Raw genomic sequence first — 19,424 nt, forward strand, 5'->3', positions numbered from 1 at the left:
CTCAACCCCTCAAAGTCTTGTCTTGTCTCGGTCTCAACCCCTCAAAGTCTCGGGTCTTGTTTCGGTTTCAACCCCTCAAAGTCTTGTCTTGACTCGGTCTCAACCCCTCAAAGTCTCGGTCTGGTCTCGGTCTCAACCCCTCAAAGTCTTGTCTTGTCTCGGTCTCAACCCCTCAAAGTCTCGGTCTGGTCTCGGTCTCAACCCGTCAAAGTCTCGGTCTGGTCTCGGTCTCAACCCCTCAAAGTCTCGGTCTTGTCTCGGTCTCAACCCGTCAAAGTCTCGGTCTGGTCTCGGTCGCAACCCCTCAAAGTCTCTGTCTTGTCTCTGTCTCAACCCCTCAAAGTCTCTTGTCTTGTCTCGGTCTCAACACCTCAAAGTCTCGGTCTTGTCTCGGTCTCAACCCCTCAAAGTCTCGATCTTGTCTCGGTCTCAACCCCTCAAAGTCTCGGTCTGGTCTCGGTCTCAACCCCTCAAAGTCTCGGTCTTGACTCGGTCTCAACACCTCAAAGTCTCGGTCTTGTCTCGGTCAAGATACACTCTGGTCTTGGTGATGACTTGGTCTCGGTTTGAGTGGTCTCGATTACAACACTGCGTCATATTGATTTTTAACTTTACAAACGTCGCAACGATTTTTTTTAAACTTCACGAATGTCACTTTGAGCATCACGTGTGTAACCATGAGGGAAGTAATATCTGATTTTATCCCAAGCTACAGTGTTTTTCTAAACTTAACTCAATAGTTTTTGGTGCCTAAACCTAACCAAACTATAGGACCGTTTCACAACGTTAACGTGTTTAAAACTGCGACCTTTATATTTAAAAATGGGACTGTTACGTTCTCTGGTTTAGATATGAGGACGGACAACGCTCCTGTGGGTTGTATTAGAGGGGAGGAATAAACAACCTATATTGTCGTATGGTTTGGAGGACCTTCTGCACTTTAAAGACATGTAGGCCACACAATACGGCATCGCCAGAGTAACATCTGCATTCAACAATTGATTAATGCACAGAAGAATTGATTGAAGAAAAAAGCAGGGTAGTTAAGTACATCATGTACACAATACTGGCATGAAAAGTCCACTGGTTAATGATAACATGTTTGATTCATGCACAAGCGCTAATACTGAAGGACTTCACATTTCCTAGTGCCAGACTTCACACACTTCATATCATAATGTCAGTGATGTGGTTTAATGAGCCATACAGAGCAAATACAATTATTTTAAAAAGAAAAATCCTCATATTGTTAGCTGGCAATAAAGCATTTGTGCAGCCATTATGGGATATTATCAATATATTTATAACTGATGTCAGAGCCCTTGCAAAATTGAGGATTTTGCCTTTAAATCTTTAATAGTAATTGCTTCTTTTTATTTATTTTTTTTAAAATCCTGGCTGTTTACATTTACGTTCAAATAACTGACCCAGGTGTTTATTGAAAGTGTTACAAGCTTCTCGGTCTATCTAGTATCACTTAAAACCACAGAGATTATATGTAGAGCGTGATGATAATGACAGTTTAGGTCTGTGTGGTAAGGTTAGTTAGAGGAGCATGGTTACAACTCCGTTTCAACAGACTAGAATAGGATCTAGACAATAACCTCTAAATATATTATCTGTCACTCGTCTCTACAAGCCACTCCCGCTGCCCTCCACGTCGTCCACAATGACGGAGCGTTTACGCAGCACAGAGTTCCCCTTCCGGCCGCCCCTGGCCTGCAGGGGCAGCTTTGTCTTGCACGGGGCTCGGTACTGAGGCAGGCCCGTCTTGGTGGTGTCCAGCTCCTCCGGGTCATCCTGCTGTGCCCTGAGGGCGGCCATCACGTCTTTGTCCGAGGGACTGAGGGTCAGGCAGCCGCAGGGGCGACCGCTGCTGCTGCCTCCACCTCCCCCAGCTCCAACCTCTCCAGCCTCTCCCACATCCTCTGGCTCATCCTCCACGGTCATGAAGGCGTCGCCCCACAGGCTTTCGCAGAGATCCCTGCCGTGCTGGTACATCTACACGCACACACACAGACACACACAAAATATTTACAGGAAGTGAAGAGATTAGGGGGCCGAACGGGGGCATGCTCCATTTACTTCCATAGGAATAATTGATTTTGGCCTTCCAGGGCAGCGCCGGCCTTGAAAACAAACACCCTCTCTCTGCCAGGTGTGAGAGCGAGCTGCAGGCACCTGGCAGCTGCTTTCGTCTGCCTCTCTCTCCCTCTCTCTCTCTCTCTCTCTCTCTCTCCCTCTCTCTCTCTCTCTCTCTCTCTCTCTCTCTCTCTCTCTCTCTCTCTCTCTGAACTCACCTCATCTCCATCTGAGAGAAAATCATAAGACATGATGACCTTGCAAAGCTCACACTGGTATCTGAAAGACTTCATCTCTGCGCCTTCTTTACGGCAGATTCTGTCAAGCCTCGCGGAGTAGACGGACAGATCTAAACTAATCGGAAAGGTCACTTTCTGCACCTTTTGTGTTGCTATCTGATAGGAAATTCATTACAGCGCCCCATCTTCATAAAGTTGTACTTTGAGAAAAAAACTCCAATTATTGCTGACATTAGCTTTATGCTTTCTGGAGCATGAACATTTACACTTCTCTCTAATAAGACACGGATTAAAAGAGATGTTGCATGACTGACGACGAGAAAACAAAATTCAACATTTAAGCTGTTTAACTGTAAACGGCGTAAGACTACACGCTTAGAGAATAGTTGGAGAAGCTAATTAGTGAAGTTTCAGTCAGACACACACACACACACACACACACACAGGTTTGTGGCACTATCTTTGTGGGGACCCGTCATTGACATAATGCATTCCCTAGCCCCTTACCCTAACCTTAACCATCACAACTAAATGCCTAACCTTAACCCTTACCCTCACCCTAACCATAACCTAATTCTAACCCTAATCCTAAAACCAAGTCTTAACCCTCAAACAGACCTTTAAACTTGTGGGGTCCAGCATTTTGTCCCCACAAAGCTGTCAGGACCCCACAAGTATACTGTATTCACGGTTTTTGGACCCCACAAATATAGTTAAACAAGCCCACACACACACACACACACACACACACACACTCAGGTACACACACACACAAGACGCGTTGCCAAGTCACAGGGGCGGAGCTTAGCCCTGATCTGGGGGGGGGCGATATTTACCCCATTTACAGTACTATTTTTAAAAACACAAGACATTTACCCATGAAGCGCGTGTTCGTTCCTTGGGAGTGTTAGCCTGACAAGCCAGACCCACATCCAGGTGCCTGTAGCTGCCTCACAGTCAACTTTTCTCGGCTAAACTCAACTAGCAACGGCCGCTGATACGACCGACAGCTCACAGAGCTCTGAAGCCGGCTAGCAGTCACCTTTTGGCGGAATAGACCGCCATCTGGCACTTCCTTTACCCAACTCACAGTCACCTATTGGCGGCTAAACACAACTACCAACTGTCGCTAATACGACGGAGCTCTGTAGCCGGCGAGCGAAGCTCTGTAGTTGGCATCACGTGACCAGCCGGTGGTCACCTAGTTTTCGTAGGCTATCATACCAATTGGTGTGCATACATTTTATGTACATACTGCATCGTACAAACCCGTTTATGAGAATGTGTTGCATAGGTAGAGTAGGAATTTGGCGTAAACAGCATTACTGATCTTGAAACAAAGGTGATATTTCCCCAGAACTTTTGCTCCACCAATTTGCCGGTCCAGTCAGAGAGACTGAGGGGAAATGACACAAAGTTGAAGAAATTTAAAACCCTATAAGAACCAGGGCTTTTGAGAAAACATTCAAGACTGGAGCCCCATGAGCCCCCCCTCTCCCTCCACCCCTGCCAAGTCACCGTCTCTGTCTCCTACTATAGCTCATTTTCTCCCCTACTTAACTTCCACTGAATCTTATTTTCTGTACCTGCTTATTGCTGCACTCGCTGTTTGTAAATCTCCCTTCTTTTCTCTGTAGCACCCCCCCCTCCCACCCCACCCCACCCCGTCATCTGCTTCCTTTCATCCTCCTGTCTGTTGGGGGATTAAAGACAGAGTCGCACAGGGGGCTCAGAGGAAAAGCTGTAATATATTTACCGTGTTCGAAGGACAAAGAGGTTGACGGCTGTTTCTCTCCACTACATTTATACTGTCTGTCTGAAGCTCATGGCCTTATCGCAACGACCTCATAACACACACACACACACACACACACACACACACACACACTTCTGTCCTTTCCCCAGGCGGACATGGTTTTGCTGCCAGAGCTAATTCAGTACGAGCACAAGTGGCTTTAGACGGCATGCTGTGATCGAACAAGTGAGATACTGAAATTTCCCGGGGCTCTATCGTGTCCTTCCCATCCTTATCTTATTCAATTCTGCCCTTCTCTGTCCGAAGACCTACAACATTACACATGGTGTGAAGAGAAAAAGAGAGCAGGACTTTAATCTGTGACCCTGATGAAAAGATTCATTTTTTCTTATAGCAGTCGTCTTTTGAAATGATTATTTCAGCCGGGGGTCAAGATCAGAATTAGAAAAAGGCCAATTTCATTATGTAACTGGATAGAAATGATCCAGATTGGAGCACAAATGACCACAGTTATGCTTATTGAACAGTTATACTTCTTAAACCTACATTGTGTAATTTTTTGAGTTGATTCTTAGCAAAAACCCCTTTGTTCTTTCACAAGTATGTGTTCATTCATGTGTAATTACTTCCACCAACTAATCAAAGTATTCTCGTAAGAGTAGAATCTGACATTCAGAATCATTCAGAATATATATGAGCGACTCGCTCGAATGGCGGTCGCCATGTTGTGCCTCCATCTTTATAATACATTAGCCAAAGAGGGACATACCTCCATCTTTATAATACATTAGCCAAAGAGGGACATACCTCCATCTTTATAATACATTAGTCAAAGAGGGACATACCTCCATCTTTAAATACATTAGCCAAAGAGGGACATACCTCCATCTTTATAATACATTAACCAAAGAGGGACATACCTCCATCTTTATAATACATTAGCCAAAGAGGGACATACCTCCATCTTTATAATACATTAACCAAAGAGGGACATACCTCCATCTTTAAATACATTAGCCAAAGAGGGACATACCTCCATCTTTAAATACATTAACCAAAGAGGGACATACCTCCATCTTTATAATACATTAACCAAAGAGGGACATACCTCCATCTTTATAATACATTAGCCAAAGAGGGACATACCTCCATCTTTATAATACATTAACCAAAGAGGGACATACCTCCATCTTTATAATACATTAGCCAAAGAGGGACATACCTCCATCTTTAAAATACATTAACCAAAGAGAGACATACCTCCGCCTTTCGCCCTCTTACACCTTTTGGCACCGTGATGAATGCCAGGGGGAGATTACTCGCCAGGGAAGCGAAAAAGAGAATGAAAACGACAACGCGACAGGCAAAGTAAGACCAAAGTTAATATTGGAGCGGCTAGAACAGCTGCGTGTAAACGATGGAGATACTAAGAGATCATTTCGGGTACGGCCACCGTAGGAGGAAGGGCTAGAAAGTAATATTCAGTTGGTTGTCATATACAATTTCACCGCTAGATGGGAGAAATTCTTACACAGTGTAGCTTTAAATACTCTTATCTACCAAAGCTAGGACAATATTCAACAGATTTCCTAAAAAAAGATTGAGTTAAGCGTGGACACTGCAGGCATAATTATTTTTCAATTTTGAGGTTTTGGGCTATTTTGCTCCCAAAACATGTCTTCTTTTAGACTAGTGGGGGAAAAAAACATTGTAAATACACATGAAGATGTTCATTTTACTCACTTTGTGTATTTCTGTCGGTCGATTTCTCCTAAATTCACCAAAAGTTGGCATTAGATAATGCCATATTTGCATATTCAAACAAGACAATTTCAGAAAATTTGTAATACAAAAGATTGTTGTTTTAATGACAGTAATCAACTGTTTCTTTCATTTACTCCTTTCACCTGTAGTGTCGTTAAAATTAATGGCATTTTATAATCCATATTGTTTTCTTAAAACAAGTTTTCATCAAACTCTGTTAGGATTTGCTGTATTTTCCCTGCTCCTGCTGTCTGTGTTGTGTGTGAGGCTATTCCGATTCCATTCACCTGCCGTTCACTCAACCACCTGGAAACCCTCAGCACTGATTGCCATCTACTCCTACTGCAGTATTTAACCCGGTCTCCCACTCCACTCTTCGCCAGTTCTTCATTATAATCTCAGTGGTAATGTTTGGTAACCTGACGTGGTCATACCCAGATTCTAGTCAGAATAGGAGTCTGATACTGCTCCACTGGGCTGTGATTATGGGGCGTGTTTCAACCGAACCAGCAAAGAAAATGCCTCTGCACTCAACTGGATAGACCTAGACCTAGATCAGACAGCCTGGTTGTAGGAGCCACATATTGGATGTTGTTTATGGTCTCATTTATGTTGTTTGTTGATTATTGTGTTGTGCACTGATATGGCAGGTGGTGGGCGTTTTCATCGCGGTTTGAGCGGAAGTGATAATCTATTTGTTTGCTTCACCTGGGCACCTGGTTTTTTTTGGGCATTGACAGAGAGGGGGTGAGCCTGGGAGCGAACACTTTCTGTTGACTGCATCATGCATTATGCTGCATTAACTCAATTATTCTACTCACCAGGTAACAATTACATTTGGTAACTGCAGTGCTAAGTGTATTTTACGTGTGGAAGAAGAAGAATAAAAAACATTACAATAGTTACAATAGCAATACAATCTCGAGCACGTCACAGTGTGTATCTCTGTGTTTAGCCCTTCGCAGCAGCACTATTTTGGACTGCTTACAGCCGCAATACTGGTCTGACAGAATTACGTGAAATGATCACAAACTGTTAACAGCGCATTACGTGGTGGTGGCACGGAATGTGTGAAAAATTCGTGTGGCCACCACGGAAAACAATGCCAATGTAAAGTCAATGAGAAGATGACGTAGCATTAAGAGCGACTACGGTAGCGAGTACTATGAAAGCCTGAAATTCCGCGTAAGGAGGTTGGTTGGGGGGGAGGACGGGTCAAACACAGGACTTTCACCCAGGAGACCGGGGTTTGTGTCCTGCATGTCAGTTTCCTAAAGTGGCTTTCTTCTTTTACGTCCCGTTCTTCCCACGTGTCACAGAACTGTAAGCCCTCCCACGACCTTTTCCTTAACTTAAGGGGCTGTGTTTATTTAACAAAATCCTTCCGTTGGCTCATCATGGAATGTTTTGCGATTCCGTGAAACTGCCACAGATTTTGAGTTAAGGGGCCGTGTTCATTTCACGGAATTCTGTGAGATCACGTTGAATCAGAGCAACGGAGTATGTGACGTATGTTGCCAATCAGATTGGTAATTTGAGTCTGAATGCCAGCAGTGCCTGCCCCGCTGATTATACATGAAAAATGAAGGCAGACGGCCCCTCCGACGGACGACGGCACGGAACACACAGAACAGACTCGAGTCACTGTCCAATGGCCAATTATCGGCTTTGTGTGTCAGCGCCTTAATACAACCATTTTATGTATAAATATACAAATTAGGCTTATCTAACTTGATTACTGACATAACTATTATTTTTTTGTATTACAAGTTTTCTGAAATTGTTATCTAATGCTAACGTTTGGTGAATTTAGGAGAAATCTAAATAGACAAAGTGTAGTAGAATAAACAGCTAAATGTGTATTTTAAATGCTTGTTTCCACTAGTCTGAAAGAAGACATGCTATGGAAAGGAAAGAGCCCAAAACCTTAACATTGAAAAATTATATTTTTGCCTGTAGTGTCTCTCTGTAACTTAAAAAGCCTTTACAAAATAATTTATTATAGATCCCCCTAAACGCCCATTTGTTACCCCCGTATTCTCTGTACTTCTTCCCGGTTACCATTTCATTGGTACCCTGCATGTATACAATATTTCCTCAGTAATTTGCAGGCTGTAATCTTCAGTAACCTCATACGATCATTTTCCTCTTCCTCAGAACATTAATTCCCTATATCTGATCCACAGATGCCGCTGTAGATGTGTTGTGTGCCATCGCTTGACACACGCACACACGCACACACACACACACACACACACACACACACACACACACACACACACACACACATACTCTCTCTCTGCAGATGTAACCTCATTCCCACAAAATCCGGTGTAGAAAGAGTGTCTAATGCCGAGATAAATCAGTCCTTGGCTGGCAAATAATGTTAGTGAGTACAAAGACAGAGGGAGACACAGAGTGCCAGAGGGATTTTTGCATGCAGTGTGTGTGTGTGTGCGTGTGTGTGTGTGTGTGTGTGTGTGTGTGTGTGTGTGTGTGTGTGTTGCTTCAAAATGCATTGGCTTGTTTCTATGCAAATTGACAGCTACAGCATTCACAAATCCTCCCTGTAGCTGTGCATATTTATTCTACATACCTGCATTTTGTTCCTCGGGTGAACTTAAGAAGCTGGGAGAAACACCAACAAGGATAAAGAATCTAGGTTCCAGGAGGATTTTCGATTGCTTAAGCACTACTTTGAAAACAGGGACGGGTTTTTTAAAACACTACACACAATTAGCATAGGTATGTGTAAGGAGATAACATAGGCACAGGCTAATTATTGCTAACTAAAATGCTAGTTAACATTAGTAATTAAACTTAAACGGCTAATGTAAGTCCAAACTGCCTGAGAGCTTCTCCTGTACTATACGGTAATTCCTCTACTATGAGACAGTAGGTCTCGTGGTTATGACACAATCGTTAGCCTACTTTTATAAAAACGTCTGCTACGGAGCCATAACGTGAGGTAAGGTAATGGAGCCTTTTATACATTGTCTTTAAACTCTTCAGATGTAAAGTTATTCTCTGTCAAAGTGACGTCAAAATGAATGGCAGTCAATGGAATGCTAACGGAAGGTGATGGCTTGGTAGCATCAGAAACTCCCCATAGGAGGTACACTTTCTGGATGCTCGCTTACCCCCTTGGTTTACATATGAGGTTGTATTTCCGCTACCGCTAGGGGCACTACTTAATGAAACGCTCCTGTGGGTCATATTAGAGGTAAGATTGGGCATCAAGAACCGATTCCTGTTTAGAATCGGTTAAAAAATCATGATTCCTGTGGAATCGTTTCTTTATTGGAATCGTTTGGAGGATTTATTTTTAAATCCAATCGTCGGATCCAAATTTAATGCGCAAGTTCTGGTTTCTGTAGCGACCACCGTACTTCCAGGCACATGTTGTGTTGCAGCCACGGAGCACAGTAAGCGGCGCTCTAACGTGTGGCTTTATTTTACGTTGAAAAAGCCCTGTAAAACTACAAACCACCATTGACTAAAAATAACATTTTCCTCTTATCTGTGAAAATAAGCACGTGACCAGTTTCAACTCCACTCCTCAAAGAATCGGAATTGAGAATCGATCCGATGGAATCAGAAATGTTAAAATGCAAACGATGCCCAACCCTAATTAGAGGGGGGGGAACCAACGACCTAGCCTGGATGCCAGCCGGGCATGCCAGGCTACAAACGACCCATATGGTCGTGTTTGGAGGACTTGTTGGTTGCTTTCCTGTGCAGCACATCTCTAAAGTGCTGTGAGCTCAGACGACGACGAGGCTCACTGTGAAATATCACATCTCTGCCGACTGAAGGGGAAACAAAATAAAGCTTTACTGCTGCGCCCTCCAACAATGTTTGCGAGAGGCAGGCACTTGTTTGCCGTCTCTCTGAAGAGAGGCTGATTTGTTGAATGCACTGAAAGCGGTGACTCATTTCTTTGTATTCAGGAGCGGTTTAAAACACATTTTGAGAGCTACTTAAATTTATTGGAGTCTATTTTGTGCCATTAGTGGCATCCTACATGAAAATGGACAAATACAAGCACAAAACACACACACACACACACACACACATATACACACACTAAAACACTCAGACATCCTGTCTTTGTATTTTCTCTCTCACTAAATCTTTCATTTCCAGTCATCCAGCAGAGAGCCATAATAGTTATAGGTCTGGTGTCTGGGTGTGTGTTCATTTGTCGGTGTGTTTCTCTCTCCCTATGTGTGTGTGTGTGTGTGTGTGTGTGTGTGTGTGAGAGAGAGAGAGAGACACACACACACACACAAAAAGAAAGAGAGACAGATATATAAAGGAGAAGAGAAAGAGGGAAAACAGGGAGGAGGAGAGACAAAATGTATATAGATAGATAGATAGATAGCTAGATAGATAGATAGCAGCACACCAGCCCCTCCGTAACTCTTTTTAAATCACCCAGCTGGCCTCTGCCCACCGAAGCAGGACCAAACCTTTTCACGCTTCAGCCCACCGAGCCGCCCCTGCGCTGTTAACCCTTCGCTTACCGCACACTCACTTGACCACCAGCCTGCAGACTGTGACACAGTATCTGACCTACGTGCAGCACATGGCTCGAATGACAAGCTCCGTCATTGAGATTCAAACCTATGCTGCCTGGTTTAAAAAATCTCTGCAGACCGTACTCGGCTCACATAATGCATCAGTTTATGTTCTTAGTAATACTAAAAGAGCTCGTTACAGTCCTAGGGCCCTATTTTAACGATCTAAGGGATAAAGATAGGGCCCCTAGTCTCACGTTGCCAGTTCCATCTCCTCAGCGCTGTGGAGTAAGGTCTGGCTACACCACGGATACATTGCAGGATAGGAGAAAAAAACGCTCTGGGTTGTTTTGCATTTCTTTAAACTAATCACAATCGTCTTGGGCGACGCTAAGCCCAGGAAGCTAAATAGCCTCAGGAAGGAACTTGTTTTGGTGGAACATTTGCATCCCGCAAAAGAAAATGCCACATACAATATTAAATGAAGTTAACTGTTGACACAATACAGCAACATGAGCTATTTAAATTAGCTGATACATGGTTAAACCTGCATCTCCATGTGTACTTTGTCCATGGGATTGCCAAAACGTCCCAGTTAGAGAGTAAATGCCCTAAACATATTCTTTGTAAATCTTTACAATCATTCACCAAAAGAACCAAGCAGGCCTCCCTTGTTGCACGATCCAAATGTTCTTCAAAACTTGACATTTCAGCGTGTATCTTGCTAGCTGGAAGTTTGTTGTTGTTTCCTGAAGCAAAGAGAATTATTAGACGGCAACACACAGAGATCATTAAGGGCTCTATCCTGGAAATGAACTTTCGTTGATCCAGACTAGCCAAGTCTGTGTTCATCCTGCAGTAGGATCAAGGCTTTAGTTGATCTTAGTTGAACATGCTAACTTTGCTAATTAGCACTAAACACGGAGGGCAGCTGATAGGAATGACATCAGTTTTGCAGGTATTTGGGACACATTTCGACCTGATAAGAAGTATACAAAAAGTTGAGGGATCATCAAAGCTGAATGAATATCTGTACCAAATATCAGGGCAATCCATTCAGGAGTTGTTGAGATATTTAAGTCTGGACTGAAGTGATGTACACTCTCAAGAAAATACCAATTGTCAGATTTCTCCAGATGGCAAAAACCTCAAGGTCCCAGGTTATGTAAGCAGCCAATCACAGATCACAGCCTACCTGCTGATACTGAACGCAGGTCCCAGTGCAGTTTTGCCCCCGGGGGTCTCTGGCCCAGTTACGAGCACACGTCATGTCCATCCTGCAGGCATCAAACCTGAAGGAAAGACATGTAAATTCTCAAAATAATATATTTGAAATCACAAAACATGAAACTGTAATTCTCTAATTTGAATATTTTCTCCTAAGATTTGCTTTTACACCTCGTTTTTTTTTGTACGTATGAAAGACACAAGATAGACACTGAAACCCAAATTGCTCCCGATGCTGTGCCATCGGTGTGTGAATGTTTATCTGATGAGCAAGTGGAACCTTGTATGTATGTTCATACACCAGTGTGTGTGTGTGTGTGTGTGTGTGTGTGTGTGTGTGTGCATGTGTGAATGGTGAATGGTGAATGGTGAATGGTGAATGGTGCTGTAATATGTAGTTGAGTAGTTGCTAAGGCTAGAAAAGCGCTACATAAATGCAGTCCAATGGAGAGCGGCGAGCAGTTTCCCCCTTCCAGTGGGACTTAAATACTCACTGTCTCTATGTGAGCAAGATGGTCAAAGTCCATGTGATGATGTTGATGAAGAAGTTATATGTCACAATTGTAGCATACTGCATGCAACAGTACATACTTTGTAAGGGCAGCTGCAGTACATACTAAAAGTGGAACTCAGCCACTGTTTGATGCCGTTTATAGGACACAAAACGCTGTTGTTACACTGGCTGGTAATCTCTCTGAAGGGGGACAGATAGTGATTTTGATTTTGAGTTGATTGGCAATGTGTTCTGGCAGCCTCACCAGTCACGGCAGAAGCTGTGGCAGAGTGGCACGGCCTGGATGTATGAGCGGCGGTGGGGGTGAGGCCAACGCGCGGCATCAGGGGAGCAGCGGTAAAAACACGACACGCGCTTCAGGAAGCCTTCACACCTGAGGAGAGAGAGGGGGACAGTTTGTACCAACATCATGAAACATACTGTACATTTAAATCTTGATTTACTCTGTGAGGGCTGACTCAGCAAAATTTAGTCACAAGGCAGGTAAAGATGACTAGACATAGGAGTGGATATGTAGTTGAACTAACCAATCAGATGCTACTGTAGCATAACTTAGACTCAGGGAAATGTGAGGAAATCCACAAAGGTAGATTCTTAACTGCTGATGTAAATCAAACATGTAAATATGCAAGTACTGACTGTTTAAACACATATGTAAATAGTAAACTGTGTAAACATTGTAAATACATTCTTGTAGATTAACTCAAATATATAAATAATTTGTAAATATTACATTAGCATTGTTATGCTGTTTAAAGGAGACCTATTATGCTTTTCTGTATCTCCCGACATATCTATAATGTTACGTTGTCGGGCGTTCATGTTAAACGTGGCCATAGCTTCAAATGATGAGGTTAACGTATTCAAAAGAAATCCCTGTGAGCCAAAACCTCAGATTTCCTGCTGGTCTGAACGCTCCGGTTTCAACAGTTGTTCCTACGCTCGGCTCCGTATTGTTTACTTTACTTGCCCTGCTACATGTAGCTTCATGCTAAGTCAGGGAAAGCTGTAATCTTGACTGCAAATCTTGTTCATTTCGGGTCACATTTCTGCTTGAACATGCTCGGTTGTGTAAAATTTGGTTTAGAAGTCTTTATCTGCCTCCTTAAAAGTATAGCGCTGCTATAATCCATTACAATCCACTGCTAACTATATGTAAAGTTAGCTACATGCTAACTCCTGGGAAGGGGTCAGCCCTATGTTCCCACAGCCCTATGTTCCCACAGCCCTATGTTCCCACAGCCCTATGTTCCCACATTTCTAGGACATTTTGAAAAATTAGGTCTTGTGTTCCTACTTTTCCCTTCAATTTAACATTTTTTTTAGGGTTAGGGTTAGGGGTTAGGAGGATAAAATCTGATACATAGGGCCTAATTTTGGAAAGAAAAGTCTTAGAAATGTGGGAACTGTGGGAACATAGGGCCTAATTTTGAAAAATAAATCTTAGAAATGTGGGAACATAGGGCTGTGGGAACATAGGCACGCTCCTCCAGGCGAAACTGTAAACTTGGCTGCCGAAGTTATTATTATATTATATATTTATTATTATATATTATTTATCCCCAATTTCGGGTCAAATTCCTGCTGGAACATGTCCAGTTGTGTAGTATTTTGTTCAGAAGTCTTTATTGGTGATTTTTGACGATACAAAGTCCCGATATATACTCGGTTGTAGACAATCTCTGGCTACAACGGGCTATGCAGAGGCAGGGACCTCAGAGCACAGATGAAGAGACTCCATCGATCCGGAAACACTGACCAATCAAAGCAGACTGCCTTGTGTGTTTTCTCGCCTTTGTGATTGTCTGCCCTGCCCTGATGTGTTCAACCTGTTCATGATCAGCCCTCATGTCACCGGTCTCTCGCTACTACCCACGTTACCTTGTGTATCAACACGGTCTCACGGCGGTAATGTGTAATTGTCACATTATTTTTAATCTATTGATTCGTGTACAACAACACGTTTATCTCGCTTTAAGATTAAAGGGGAAAGGACGCCTCACATGCCGGGAGACGGCGCGACAATAACGGGACGGTTGTGATTAGGAAAACAACGGGGAAACTAAACGCCACACGCGGGATGCGATCCCCGGTCTCCCGGGTGAAAGTCCTGTAGTGTTGAAAGTCCTGTAGTGTTGAAAGTCTGTATTGTTGAAAGTCTGTAGTGTTGAAAGTCTGTATTGTTGAAAGTCTGTAGTGTTGAAAGTCTGTATTGTTGAAAGTCTGTAGTGTTGAAAGTCTGTATTGTTGAAAGTCTGTAGTGTTGAAAGTCTGTATTGTTGAAAGTCTGTAGTGTTGAAAGTCTGTATTGTTGAAAGTCCTGTAGTGTTGAAAGTCCTGTATTGTTTGACCCATCCACCACCCCAACCAACCTCCCTACGCAGATTTTCGGCTTTTCATACTACTTACTCCCTACCGTAGTCGTGCTGTGATCACGAAATATGCTTCCCATTGAAATACATTACTTCACATTTTTGTGCTGGCCACCACGTAAAAAATGAGAAAAACGTCCCCGTGAACACGAATCAATAGATTAAATAACGTGACCATTACACGAACTGCCGTGAGACTGGGTTGTGTGTATATAGTCTCTGTGCTTGTCCGACTGTCGTCGTTACTCCCTATGTCTATCCCTACTTCGCTCCTTGTGTGCTTGAGTCTTGCCCGTTTCCACGTATTCCCCATTCCCTTTTGGATTTTGTTCAAGTTCTCCGCCTGTTTCGGACTTTTGGTTGTACGTTTATTTTTTATTAATTAAATAATTCGACTCTACCTGCTTCACCCGTTTCTGTTTTGCACTTGGGTCCAAATCTGCCTTCCTCACGCTGTAACACGGAGCGTGTCAGACAGAGGGTGAATACAGGTATATTTAACATTGAACATTAAAGCATGTAAACATGTTATAGTAGAAACACAAAATAGCCTACAAATATGAACCAGAAACCGGTATATAATAGGTCTCCTTTAATATCTCTAATACCTTGTGTCTGTACATATACTGGGTATATATACTGGGTAAGACTTACTCTGAACTCAGAGGCCCACACTTGTCCCAGGGATCATTCTTATTGCTCGCAGAGGGAACATGGGAGATATCCTGGATATCTTCTTCTGTGCAGCAGCTATCTGTCAGCAGCAATAGACGGGAAAACATTTCAGCCAGCGGTCAGACCAGAGAATGATATTTTCATCGCAGGTTGTCTTTACACCATTAAACATGCAGTGGTTCAAGACAAACACAGTCACTCACTGTCAGCGTACAGCCCACACTCCCTCAGCTGTGGCTCCGGGCCGGGCGTGGCCTTGTGCTTGCCGTCTTGAAGACACACCCCCTCGGAGCAGGTTCCACCAATCAGTGTAGCCGCCAAATATGCGCAAACAAATAGCAGATGGCGAGAGGTGACACCCATCTCTACAGCCAAAAAAACAGGTCTGGAAAAGAGTTCAAATGATGAACAGCTGCAGACAAAACACATTCTCACCTGAATCACCAGCAATCAAAGACATAGCACACGCAATCAAGTGTACAACGGCACACACCATACACACAACCACATCGCACAGTGACAAGTAAATGGATTGGTGAGAGAGTCTTGAATGTGCCAGAAACTAAAGACTCTGTAAAACACAGCGCTTTCAAGCCGGGGAGCAGAGTTTTCATCCCGGGAAACACGTTCAGGAAACGTTTATGACGTTTATGTTGCCATTTTCGTCGCTGTTTTCCTGTTTTTGTTGCTTTTATTGACATTTATTGTCGCTTTCTCAACATTTTAGTAGCCTTTTTGACGTTTTTGTCGCTTATTACAGCATTTTTGAAGATGGAAATGCGTGTTTGTGTCCCGGGAGTGTTTTAATCCAAACCACAATCTTTTTTTCTAATCTTAACTAGCCGTTTTTGGTGCCTAAACTGTCGCTCACTTGTTGTCGACTAACCTCAACTAGCAACGGCCTCTTAAACGACCGGCAGCTCATGGAGCTCTGTAGCCGGCTCCCAGTAACCTTTCTTCAGCTAAATTTAACTGTAATGGGGCTAAACCTAACTGTCATGTGACCAGTTGGCGGTAGCCCAATTTCGTACGATATCATACCAACCCGTTCATGAGGATGCTTTGGCTGGTTGCATATCCTAGACTCGCTGCATTTATATCATACCATAAGGTCACTTTACCGTATCGTATCTTGTCTTTAAAGCCCAGTTCAGCCCAAAGATTCGCTATGAGACGAGTTGAAACTTGCAACTTCTTGCAATGCGTCGGTCTACAGCGTTCTGAAACCTGCCAGTTCTCACCAATGAGACGAGACAGTGTATCATCTCCATGACAACGCCTCTTTGTACTTCCGTTCTAACTTCTGACTTCCAGGCTTAATGTAGCTAGATATATAATTTGTTGCGTCTAAATATGAATGTGGATAACGAGATGCTTGCTGCAGTTGCATTTCTAGTGATGAATCGGTGAAAACTCGTTTTATTTCTCTGATTCTCTGCTTTAGGGCGGTCGTTAAGGCTCCGTCTAAAACTCTGCCATTTCGACCAGCTGTTTGTAACATAAAAATAAAATAGATTATGGACCATTTTATTTCTATAGTTTGTAGCTGACTTTACAAGATGACTTCTCTATCGAGACGTCTCTTACTTTCTAAAACCAGCCTCTGGAGACTCGACCATCTGAGTCGCAGCGCAAATCTTTGATCTGAACTGGGCTTAACTCTCGTATGCTTAATTTAGGCAACTTTTACTCTTTACTTCTCGTTCTGTATTCTTCTGATGTGGCAACACTGATTTCCCAAGTTGATTTGATTCCAGTTCACAAGGTCCCGGTTTGATTTGATTATGCATTATTCAAAGCATCAATGTCTATATTTAAGAATTGACCCAGAAACAGTAACACTAATGTACTTTTTATTAACGAATACAGTACACTACAGCAAGTCAACACAATAAAGTGCAGCTCTACAGACTCTACAGTCAGTGAATATTGAGTGACATTTCATTCAGGGATCTTGTGGTTAGAGTCCAAGGGACCCCTTTTAAAATGGCCATGTCGTCTTCGGAGCGTTATTTAACCCCCTTCCTGACAAGCTAGCATGGCACATAGCTGGTACCAATGGATTCCTCAGTTCTTCTAGTTTCATATGATACAGACAGAGATCGATCTGGATTTTGTGAATCAATATGGAATCATTCAAATGAAAACAATTCTAATTTGAATCGGAAACTCGGTTTTTTAAACCCAGCACTACTTATCTTATCTTATTTAATCTTAAATATTACGTCCCCAGAAGAAATACTTATTGTCGATACCTGTATAGACTTTAAACCCAAACACGTTGGATGTAAAATCCTTATTCTCACGCCTCCTAGTGTCACTCATGGTGGCGTTAAGCGTGTTACAGTGTGAGTGATCCAGAGAGCCGGCTGTTTACCTCCGTGTGTGCTCTGCATGTGGTGACCTAGTAAACAGGGTGAGCCTAATTAGGTGAGACTGCAGGCACCGTGCTGAGACAGACGACATGCGTAGTTGTTTAATCTGACAAGCGGCTGGCCGATGTGTGTAGCCCACATTACACAAATTAACCAAATCTGTTGGACTTGGCCACATGGCGCTGAGCAGCACCGGTGTGGCCCTGACATCACACAACAAAGATAAAAGATAAATAAACAGCCCAGGGTGTATTCTACTTTAGATTTCACTTTCGATTTGGGTTTTTGCTTATTTATATTTGATGTGGGATTTGTTTTAGAAATCTAATTATTAATTTTTATTTATATTTTTGTAATGTAAAATAACGTAGAGTTTCAGTGTTTTGAGGAGAGGATACATCTGTTGTTTTGCACAGTTTAAATTACAAAAAGGGATATTTTTACTCATTTGTCTGCAGCTCATTCTGTTAGTTCACTTTTTGTTGACTAACCTCAACTAGCAACGGCCTCTGAAACGACCGGCAGCTCATGGAGCTCTGTAGCCGGCTCCCAGTAACCTTTTTTCGGCTAAATTTAACTGTAAATGGCGCTAAACCTAACTGTCATGTGACATGTGTGCATACGTTTTCGTACGATATCGGGCGATTCTAGGATCAGACCCTATGGGGGGCTCAGCCCCTAATGAGAATGTAACACGGATATAGTGCCATGCAAAAGTGTTAACCCCCCTGCTAAATCAGTAATTTCATTAGCCGATAATCTCTGAGCTAGCTGCTGAACAACAACGTCAGTTTACGTTTTTTTGACAAGAATGTACCAATATAAAACGATGGATTAAATGTGAAGTAGCTGGTCTAACCTTGAAAATGAAAAATAGAAGGAATTCGTATCACCAAAATGTCTCAGTCGACACCAGCTCTCTGCAAAACATACTCAAAGTGAAGCTCAGGCAGCAGCCTATATATCATTCAACATATTATGAGCATAAATAAGAAGAAAAGCTGCAACTTAAACGAATGTCCATTTTTTTCCTTTGGAGTCTGGTATGCACTTTATGGCATATTTGTTTTCATCTCCTGTGGCAGAGCATATTTTTAATGTACAGCTGAATAACATTAAACCGTATAGAAAAATCAAATCCTTAAACAAATGTCCAGTTTTTCAAATGGAGTCTGGTAGGCACTTAATGGTATTTTAGTTTCATCTCCTGTAGCAGAGCATATGTTTAATGTACAGCTGAATGATGTTATCTAAACAAACGTTTAGGAACAAAATTACTAAAAACAAAATGACCAGTTTTTTCCATGGAGTCTGGTGGGGCTCATTTGAGAATTTACACTGACCTCAAGGTACTTTATGGCATTTATTTATTTCACCTGCTATATCATATTTCTAATGTAATGTCATCTCATATCAACCTGTAATGTTGCTGTGATATTGATAATAATCCTTCTACATTTTACTCTAAGATCTAAAACATCTTACTGAAAACAGTGTATTAATTTGTACCTGTCGGTGTGATGCAGAATGCTCCGTCTGGATTAGGATACTTTCTTCTGGTTTTCTGCTCCTCTGCTGGAGAGTGTTTCCTCCGTGTCTCTCCGGTGTGTTGCTGTGAATCCAGCGTCTGTGCTCGTTGCTCTGGTCTTCTCCTCTCTCGTATGTCTGTCTGTCTCTCTCTGTTTCTCTCTGTCCTCTCTCTCCCTCTCTCTCTCTCTCTCTCTGTTTGCTGGCTGTGATCTCTGCTTCCCGGGGGCCAATGCTCGCCACTTTGTCACCGGCTTATATGAAGGACATTTCAGTCCCTTCCAACCAGCCAACTCACCCCCCTCCCTCTGCCCCATGCTGGGAAGCCCTCTCTCTCTCTCTCTCCCCTCCCTCCCTGTCTCACACACACACA

At 42.9% G+C, this 19,424-nt stretch overlaps 1 protein-coding gene across 1 annotated transcript; it reads right to left on the bottom strand.

Moving 5' to 3' along the window:
- Nucleotides 1-1,389: 1,389 nt before the first annotated feature.
- On the bottom strand, nt 1,390-19,332 carry rtbdn (retbindin). Its single transcript, XM_031320739.2, has 6 exons — nt 19,034-19,332; nt 15,353-15,534; nt 15,129-15,228; nt 12,347-12,475; nt 11,557-11,653; nt 1,390-2,001 (listed from the first exon to the last, which is right to left on the bottom strand). The coding sequence occupies exons 2-6, from the start codon at nt 15,510-15,512 to the stop codon at nt 1,633-1,635; spliced, it is 855 nt and encodes a 284-aa protein (XP_031176599.1). The 5' UTR covers nt 15,513-15,534; nt 19,034-19,332; the 3' UTR covers nt 1,390-1,632.
- Between the last annotated feature and the right edge of the window lie 92 nt (nt 19,333-19,424).

Source organism: Sander lucioperca, chromosome 21 (genome assembly GCF_008315115.2).
Source record: "Sander lucioperca isolate FBNREF2018 chromosome 21, SLUC_FBN_1.2, whole genome shotgun sequence".
In the NCBI taxonomy this organism is placed as follows: Eukaryota; Metazoa; Chordata; class Actinopteri; order Perciformes; family Percidae; genus Sander; species Sander lucioperca.

Bases quoted from the DNA above. Each gene is read 5' to 3' on its own strand.
- rtbdn (XM_031320739.2), bottom strand. From the start codon at position 15,512: ATGGGTGTCACCTCTCGCCATCTGCTATTTGTTTGCGCATATTTGGCG. The intron at 12,476-15,128 runs GTAAGTCTTACC...CTCTCTCCTCAG, and splicing joins TGTGGGCCTCTGAGTTCAGA to GTGTGAAGGCTTCCTGAAGC. The intron at 11,654-12,346 runs GTGAGGCTGCCA...TCTTTCCTTCAG, and splicing joins CACAGCTTCTGCCGTGACTG to GTTTGATGCCTGCAGGATGG.